Source organism: Antechinus flavipes, chromosome 3, assembly GCF_016432865.1.
Source record: "Antechinus flavipes isolate AdamAnt ecotype Samford, QLD, Australia chromosome 3, AdamAnt_v2, whole genome shotgun sequence".
NCBI classification, from domain to species: Eukaryota; Metazoa; Chordata; class Mammalia; order Dasyuromorphia; family Dasyuridae; genus Antechinus; species Antechinus flavipes.
In genome coordinates this window covers 109375412-109384936 of record NC_067400.1, presented here as the reverse complement: position 1 = coordinate 109384936, position 9525 = coordinate 109375412, and the positions used below count along the sequence as shown (strand labels likewise).

The 9525-nt window shown below is 41.7% G+C and overlaps 1 protein-coding gene across 7 annotated transcripts in view; it reads left to right on the top strand.

Annotated features, from left to right (window-relative positions):
- Positions 1-1358: 1358 nt before the first annotated feature.
- Positions 1359-9525, top strand: part of PCDH9 (protocadherin 9) — a 1035500-nt gene continuing 1027333 nt past the window's right edge. For 3 of the 7 annotated variants that reach the window (XM_051983896.1, XM_051983900.1, XM_051983901.1), the window contains exons 1-2: positions 1359-2433; positions 3639-6809. In XM_051983896.1, the coding sequence (XP_051839856.1) occupies positions 3774-6809 (3036 nt within the window). In that variant the 5' untranslated portion in view covers positions 1359-2433; positions 3639-3773. The remainder of the gene's footprint in view (positions 2434-3638; positions 6810-9525) is intronic. The other 4 variants (XM_051983897.1, XM_051983898.1, XM_051983894.1 and 1 more) reach the window with 2 other exon arrangements.

The following is a 9525-nucleotide window of genomic DNA, read 5'->3' as shown; positions in this document are numbered from 1 at the left end:
TGGCAATTAAATATTAATCCTCATTGTGACCCTCTTTTCCTGAATTCTCTGAAAGTTAAGAAAATAAGGAGATATATTAGTGAATTGTTACATTACTTTCTGGACCTTAGGCAAATTCATAGTGAAAGCTGAGAATCTCTGCCTAGCAAAGTAGGCAACAACTGTTATATAATTTTTGTGGTTTGTGGGCACAAGATTAGGAAAAAATACTTTTAGGGTCAGAACTGGAGGGGGGAGCTAATCCTTTTTTTTTTAGCGAAGTCTCCTTCAAACCTTTGCAAAAATAAGAGAGGTGCGCACAAATAAATGGAAGCAGAGACTAAGCTGGAATCAGAAAAATATGAATTATAGATGAGGAGACATGTATTAAATATAAAGTTGAAACTAGCAAAAAGAGCAAGAGGAAAGAGATTTTTCTGCACCAAGAGAAGGCTGGCCAGGACGCTTTTCGGAATCCCTGAAGGCAAGTTGGATGCACAATGTGTCTACAATACCATTTCTTGCAGCAGATTCTTTCTGAGCTCGAGGTTTTAAGACTTGCGTTTTCAGTGGAAACCAGACGGAGATAGTCAGGCAAAGTCCCCGCTAGCGCCAGCCGCCTCTTGCTCCCGGGGATGGGAGACTTCTCAATGAAAAACAAGACACACGTTGACTAGATTAGGCTTTTGCTACCTTTCCCCACTCTTATTCCTTCAGGCGGTTCCCGAAAGCCCCGTGGTTGGTACCTCAAATGACTAAGGCAAGTAGTAGGTTATAAGTCTCGAGATTCAAAAACCTCATTTGCCCCGGATTTCTCCTATCCATCTCCTGTCCTCCTCCCTTCCCAGTCTCAATGCATGCCTGCAAACACCGTCAGCCCCCAGACTGTCATCTTGACAAATATATGTGCTTTGCATATCTTCACTCGTGTTGCATGTTCTCCCACACACCTTCCCCTTCCCCCGTCCCCTTTAAGATACAAAGAATTCTTGCGAATTTCTCCTGCCCCAGGCTCCTCCATCCTCATCCAAGTCGGTGAGGGTGACCTGGAACGCTTGCCCTTCCATTTAAGACGAGCGAGTGCAACATGGGCGCAGGCAGATATGCCCCCACTTTGCTCTAATCCTTTCCAAAAGGCAGCTTCCCGTAGCCCGTCGAGCTATGGGGCGGGGAACTAGGGGTTCCACCGGAACATATCTCTGAGTCGGAGTAGCGCGTACTCCCAGCGCCCAGCATCCTGCGCTCCCCCTCTCACTCTCAGCATTATCCAAAAATGGTGCTGCTGCTGCTGCTGCCTCCGCCGCTGCCGCTGCCGCCGCCGCCGCCGCCGCCGCCGCCGCCGCCAGCCACCGCCTGCAGTCCTCCCCAACCTTCCCAGCCTACAGGCCATTAGCCATTCTGCACACCATGGACTTATGGTCCAGCATCTTACCCCTCCTCTCTTCCCCAACCCTCACTTAGACTTCGCTGACCTAAGTCCCTGCTTGCTAGGCTAGGGCAAAAGCTTCCTACTTGCTACTCAAACCTGCGGAGCATGCTTAGTGCTTTCCCCTAAAATCCTTGGTTAGTTCTCTCCCCCTCCCCCCGTCCCCCGTCTCCTGTCCTCCCCCCCCCCCCAACCCCCCGCCTTTTCTCCAGTGCGTATGTTCCATCTTTCCGGGTTTTAGTGGCTGCCAATGGGGAGAGATTGGGAGGGGGGAGGCAAAGAGACAAGTCAGAGTCCTTATTCAGCGGCCCCCTCCCTCTCTGCCTAGCTGCGGCCGCCCGCACTGCAAGGCACAGGCCAATCAGGTGCAAAAGAGGTGGGGCCTAGCGTTGCTCACACCCTCCCTCTGGGCTTATTGAGAGTTATATCAAGAAATTCAGTTCAGAGAGAGAGAGAGACAGAGAGAGAGAGACAGAGAGAGAAAGAGAGAGGTGAAAGAAAGACAGAGAAAGAGGAAAAGAAAAAAGGAAAGAGAGAAAAGAAATAAGAAGAGAGGTACAGCTTTAGCATCCTTCTAGTGCAAAAACCTTTAATGCGTTTGGATTTTCCTTTTGGGCAACTGCCACCCCAAGAGAGGAAAGAATCACCGTCGTTCCAACTCTGACGTTTCCAACTAGAAGTTACAGACTTAAGCCAGTGTTAATACACGGATGGTAATGGTATGCAGTCCACAGTGGAAATTATCTCTGAGCTGAAGAAGTGCAACTGGATGTTGTGTGTGTGTTCAATACAAGGAGCTCCTATATCCTGTGGGTAACAGAGGCAAAATGTGGAGAGAATGACTGACGACAAATCTGTGAATTTGTTCTCCGGAGTTGCTAATTTGCCAGCCCGAAGCAACACATTTCTCAAGAAGGAAACGTTTTGCTGCTTGTGAATTCTCCCCAAACTGGTGCTACCAGATGCATTGTGTTGGAACAAATCATTGCAAACTGCAGCATATCGGAAAAGGTAGAGCGAGAACTAACGTAAGTATAAAGTTTCACATGCACAATTTTAAAATTTGCTTTTAAATGTACATGTGTATCTGTGTCTTCAGTGTAGAACAGGAATGTTTGTGATTCTGGGGATGGTAGTGAGAGAGCTCACCTACTCGGCTTTATCTGCATCCGTACCTGCATCACTCTGCTGGAACTAATCAGGAGCATCAGCTACCGTGCAGCTTAATGCAGATAAGATTAGTGTTTAGGAACTGACCAGTTCCACTGAAGTATCTAGCTGCCGGGAGGCTTGCACCCATTTAATTTGCAGTTAGGCGAGCATCTAAGCGAAAGGCTTTTTTACCTGCATTATTAGTCTGCAGTATTTATGTGTGGCAGCTGTTAGTAATATCTGAGAAGAGAAGAGTGGGAAGAAACTAAAGCTTTAATTTTTTAAAAAATCTTCATTTGAAGGATTTTGCGCTTTTTCTTGGGTATATCTGCGGTTAACTTGAGCTGTATCTCTCCCCTCCCCCTCCGAAAGCATTTCTTTAGATTATTGCATTTTAAAATAAAAGTTTTAATGTGTTTCTTTAAATTGATGGGAAGTATTGAACATCTGAAAATAAAACAGACAGCTCCTTAGAAGAAACTGCAAGTCTTGTTGTTATCCTTTTAGGTAGAAGGACTATGAAGTAGCTAGTGACTAGTGGCTGCCGCTGCTGCAGCATGTCCGGATGCTTGTTTCCCACTAAGATAGCATTAGAAGGTATATGAAGGACTGGGGTTGGGGTGGGTGTGTGTATGTGTGAGATACTCTTTTTAGAAGAAAGATGACTCAGTGTGCATAGAAGAGAATCTATTGCATGTGACATCTGACAGTGCAATTAGACAGAAGCTCGGAGAAGTACTTAAGGTTTTCACTTGTACCTAAAAAACTGGGGAAGCATTAAGAAAGGGGGAGGGGAAGGAGAAGGGATGCTCAATTATGAATTGCACAGTGTGCTAGGGAAGGATGAGGGTAGAACATGTAGAAACTGTGGCTAACCTCCATTCAGAAGTAGCTAATTTCATTTTCTCTTTGCAAATGCAACAAGCAGAGATATTTGTGCTTTCTTCCATAGAGTAAACTTGCGAACTGGCAGGAAAGAAATGGTCTGTTTACAGCTGTGCAATGAAAAATGTGTTGTGATGTTTTGTGATATGTTTTTATTTACTGAAAAATAATATTGTCTCTATGATTATGTTGACAGTTGCTGTTTCCAAATTAGAAATGAAATGTAATGCATCCTACAGTCCATGTACGCCTTCTCTTGCAAATTGTGCACCATTCCTCAGAGGAAACCTTTAAATCCTAAAATCCAGAAAAAGAAAATAAATACATTATCATGGACCTGAGGGATTTTTACCTGTTGGCTGCTCTGATTGCCTGTTTAAGGCTGGATTCTGCTATAGCCCAAGAACTTATTTACACTATAAGAGAGGAGCTGCCTGAAAATGTACCCATAGGAAACATACCAAAGGACCTGAACATTTCTCACATCAATGCTGCCACAGGGACCAGTGCCAGCCTCGTCTACAGACTGGTTTCTAAAGCTGGGGATGCCCCTTTGGTCAAAGTGTCCAGTAGCACTGGGGAAATCTTTACCACCTCTAATAGAATAGACAGAGAAAAACTCTGTGCTGGAGCTTCATATGCTGAAGAGAATGAATGTTTCTTTGAACTTGAAGTGGTGATTCTCCCTAATGATTTCTTTAGACTGATCAAAATAAAAATAATTGTAAAGGATACCAATGACAATGCACCGATGTTCCCCTCTCCTGTCATCAATATCTCCATTCCGGAAAATACTTTGATCAACAGTCGATTTCCAATCCCATCAGCCACTGATCCTGACACAGGTGTCAATGGTGTGCAGCATTATGAATTGTTAAATGGGCAGAGTGTATTTGGGTTGGATATCGTGGAAACGCCGGAAGGAGAGAAGTGGCCCCAATTAATTGTCCAGCAAAACTTGGATAGAGAGCAGAAAGATACTTATGTGATGAAAATCAAAGTGGAAGATGGAGGTACCCCTCAAAAATCCAGCACAGCCATTCTGCAAGTCACAGTAAGTGATGTTAATGACAACAGGCCAGTGTTTAAAGAGGGTCAGGTGGAGGTTCATATTCCAGAAAATGCCCCTGTAGGTACTTCTGTCATTCAGCTTCATGCTACTGATGCAGATATAGGAAGCAATGCAGAAATCCGATATATTTTTGGTGCCCAAGTTGCCCCTGCAACCAAAAGACTCTTTGCTTTAAATAATACTACAGGGCTGATAACAGTTCAGAGGTCCTTAGACCGAGAAGAAACTGCCATTCACAAAGTGACAGTGCTGGCTAGTGATGGTAGCTCCACTCCTGCCCGGGCCACAGTTACTATTAATGTCACTGATGTAAATGATAATCCTCCGAATATAGACCTCAGGTACATTATAAGTCCCATCAATGGCACGGTGTACTTATCTGAGAAGGATCCTGTCAATACAAAGATTGCCCTAATTACAGTTTCAGATAAGGACACTGATGTGAATGGCAAAGTGATCTGTTTCATTGAAAGAGAGGTCCCGTTTCACTTGAAGGCAGTTTACGACAACCAGTATTTGCTAGAGACCTCTTCCTTGTTGGACTATGAGGGCACCAAAGAATTCAGCTTTAAAATTGTTGCCTCTGATTCTGGGAAGCCCAGTTTGAACCAGACTGCCCTGGTAAGAGTTAAGCTGGAGGATGAAAATGACAACCCTCCAATTTTTAGCCAGCCTGTAATTGAGCTGTCAGTTTCTGAAAACAACCGACGGGGGCTATACTTAACAACTATTAGTGCCACAGACGAAGACAGTGGGAAAAATGCAGACATTGTTTATCAGCTTGGACCGAATGCCTCCTTCTTTGATCTGGACAGAAAGACAGGGGTCTTGACGGCCTCCAGAGTTTTTGACCGGGAAGAGCAAGAAAGGTTCATTTTTACTGTAACTGCTAGGGACAATGGGACCCCTCCCCTGCAGAGTCAAGCTGCTGTGATAGTTACTGTGCTGGATGAGAATGATAATAGTCCTAAGTTTACTCATAATCACTTTCAGTTCTTTGTATCTGAGAACTTACCAAAGTATAGTACGGTTGGGGTGATCACTGTTACAGATGCAGATGCTGGGGAGAATAAAGCTGTAACCCTTTCTATCCTGAACGACAATGAGAATTTTGTGTTGGATCCTTACTCTGGGGTTATAAAGTCAAATGTCTCCTTTGACCGAGAACAGCAGAGCTCCTATACCTTTGATGTCAAGGCCATTGATGGAGGGCAACCACCCCGTTCCTCTACTGCCAAGGTTACCATCAATGTCATGGATGTCAATGACAATAGCCCTGTTGTCATCTACCCACCTTCTAATACTTCTTTCAAGTTGGTACCACTTTCAGCCATCCCTGGCTCAGTGGTAGCCGAAGTATTTGCTGTGGATATTGACACTGGGATGAATGCTGAACTTAAATACACAATAGTCAGTGGGAACAACAAAGGCTTATTCCGTATTGATCCAGTGACAGGCAACATTACTTTGGAAGAAAAACCAGCTCCTACAGATGTGGGGCTACATCGTTTAGTAGTCAACATAAGTGATCTGGGGTATCCTAAGTCTTTGCATACCCTTGTGCTAGTCTTTCTGTATGTCAATGACACTGCAGGAAATGCATCCTATATTTATGACTTGATTCGGAGGACTATGGAGACCCCCTTGGACAGGAACATAGGGGACAGTAGTCAACCCTATCAAAACGAAGACTATCTTACAATCATGATTGCCATTGTGGCAGGGGCCATGGTAGTCATAGTGGTGATCTTTGTCACCGTCTTGGTTCGCTGTCGCCATGCATCCAGGTTCAAGGCAGCTCAGAGGAGCAAGCAAGGTGCCGAGTGGATGTCCCCTAACCAGGAGAACAAACAGAACAAGAAAAAGAAAAGGAAGAAAAGGAAGTCCCCTAAGAGTTCACTTTTGAACTTTGTTACCATTGAGGAATCCAAACCTGATGATGCGGTCCATGAACCTATCAACGGGACCATTAGCCTGCCAGCAGAGCTGGAGGAGCAAAGTATAGGAAGATTTGATTGGGGCCCAGCACCACCTACAACCTTCAAGCCCAACAGCCCTGACCTAGCTAAGCATTACAAATCTGCCTCTCCACAATCTGCTTTTCATCTCAAACCAGACACTCCAATCTCAGTGAAAAAGCACCATGTGATTCAGGAACTTCCCCTGGACAACACCTTTGTTGGGGGTTGTGACACCCTTTCGAAACGATCTTCCACTAGTTCAGACCACTTCAGTGCCTCAGAGTGCAGTTCCCAAGGAGGCTTCAAGACAAAGGGCCCCTTACACACCAGACAGGTAAACGAGCACTTTTACTGGTCTATAAGTACTGCATACAAGTGCCCAGTCAACCAGTATTAAAGTGCTAATGTGTCTTTTGTTTCAGTCTAATTTTAGCTTAGTTATATTAAAAAAAAAAGAAAAAAAAACTTGACCCCTTTTTCTTTTTTTTTCTTTAAAAAAAATTGCTCTGGGGGCTCAGTCAAGAATTTGTAGAATGGCTTTGAAATTTTTGAGGCCTGAGAAATATTATTTTTAACTTTCCTGGTTCCCTCAAATGTTGAAAGATGAAAGGAGGAAATTGTTCAAAATTGTCCCAAGATAAGTGTTTGCTGAAGAAGAAAGACTGACCTGAAATGCCAAATTCTACTTGCAGAGTTCCCAATTTGACTGCTTCAAGATTTTTTTTTTTCATGTTACTTTTCAGATCTAAAAAGTCACCTTCAGATTTCAAGTTGTGAGTGATGTTTGAAGGTCTGGCTAGTTTGCAGTATGCTGAAACTATGATTGTGAAAGGGGTTAATTTTTTTTTCCTTCACCAAGATAGCAGAATATTAAATGTACATCAGCTGTCGAGCACATGATTGTTGGTAGGATATAACTAAGCCATATAGGAAGTCTTCCTCTGTTTTGATTGCAAATCATCTTGTAATATGGTAAAGTGGGTATTAAATAGTTGGATTTTGCAGATTTTTTAACAATGGCCAAAGTATACTATAAAAAAAAAGTAATACATTCAATCCATTATAACTGATTTATGCAGAAAAAAAAACAGTCCATTGTAAATATTTTCTCATCTTAGTAATGCTTAAGTGATCTGTCATAACTCATTTTAAACTGTGAAATGTGCCATATGAAGAGGAATTAAGAGGCTGAGAAACTCATATTTCAACCAAATCCAGCATTAGATTTTCTTAGGTCTAATAATTCCTTGTTAATAAAGATTTAAATGCAGCGCTGTCTAATTTATTTCACTGGGGCTTGTCTGTTGCCACTAAATTAGAATGTCAATATTGCCTGTAGATGGCACTAGGGTACTGTGTCGTGTGGGCTGGCCAGGTGCCAATCCTGCAGTAGAGAGAAGATGGGGGAGGGAAGGATCAAGCTGGTACTAGAGCCAAAGAAACCTTTTATTTAATGATAGCTGCACTGGAGCGACCAGTATTTAAGTTCTCATCTTTGCTCCTTAGGCTTAGCTTTCACTGCACCAACTTTCTAGGTTTTCAACATCAAGTCCCTATCGCTCTTGGTCTTGTGCCCTTCTTGTGGATGGAGGTCTGCCTTCATGTGTTGGAAGTGTCTAAAACAGATAATTCGGAGAGGGAGGCAGCGTGAATGCTAGTGGTGGTCTGCAAAGGAAGGGGGTTCTTCCTACCTTAACCCTAACCTACAGGGAATGTGACCTTCCAAGCAATTTTTGGTTCTGGAAAGAGTTAGAGGCGTCATACCGACAATGAGACCCTTGAGATAAATTAGATAAATTGGAAAAATTAGATATGCTTAATCTTATATAATTAAAAAAAAACAATTTCCCTATATGGTATGTTTTAAAGAGTATTATTATTTTAAAGCCCGTAAAATCTCAAGAATATAACATAGAGGGGTTTAGTTACAAAAGTACCAAATAAGTTTGTGTTAAACAAAAATGCTGACTTCAATAAAAACCAAACTTCACTGAAGAAAGTACAGGAAGCAGTATAGTTATGGCAGCCTAGACTAAGTTAGCAAGACCTGTCCTTCCCCTAGTAAAGTTAGAAGACCTTTCCGAAAGTGATGCTTTTGAGATCTGAACTGCTAAATTCTGGTAAAGGCCACAAATTAAAAAAAAAAAAATTTAAAGCATTAGTTATGAGATTGAACTTTCATTAGATAGTAATTTGTAATGAAATGAAAGAAAAGCCCTTTATTTCAATACAAATTATTTCTAAAGTGAGACTATATTTTCAATCAACACCTTGAAAGTGACTAATGAAACTTTATCACTTTTCATGTAAAATAAGAATAATATAGACTTTTTCTTTTCTTTTTTTTCTTGAAGTTATTTGACTTGATTGAAGTATAAGGAGTTCCATATACTCCTATTTTTTGTGTATACATACATACATATATATATATATATATACACACACACATTAAATTTTTTGGCCAGGTTCCTATATTGAGCTCTGACAAGAATAAATATTGTTATTCTACTTTTTCTCCTCCATGTTGATGTTAGTGCAGTGACTTAAAAACCAAATGAATTTCTGGGAAGGATTGAAAAACTCAGCTTTTCTGTTCAATCTCAGGAGTTCTTTTTCCAGTTCAGAGTCATGAGAATACTGATTCTTATGATGCAGTCTTTCAAAAAGTGTGCCAAGTAATAATTTTAACTGGAATCAGGTGCATTAAGAATATTCCGTGAAACTGTTTGGTCACTGCCCTTCTTTTTCTTTTCTTTTTTCTTTTTTGGTAACCATTTGGCTTTTGAAATGTGGCTTTTCTGCATCTCATAATTATGATAAAAGCTATTAAAATGGGATTTGCTTTATACACCTCTGATGGAAGTTTTCATGTATAATATGAAAACTTGGATGTAGGAGATTTGAGAGTAAATAGAGAAAAATCAAGTTCTGATAACATTTTTAACATGTTTACTTACATGTGGCATTTTGTTGTGTGGTATATAAAGAATAAATGATATTGTAGTTATGTGCACTTATTAAGCTCATTTGATGGTTTGTATTCATACTTT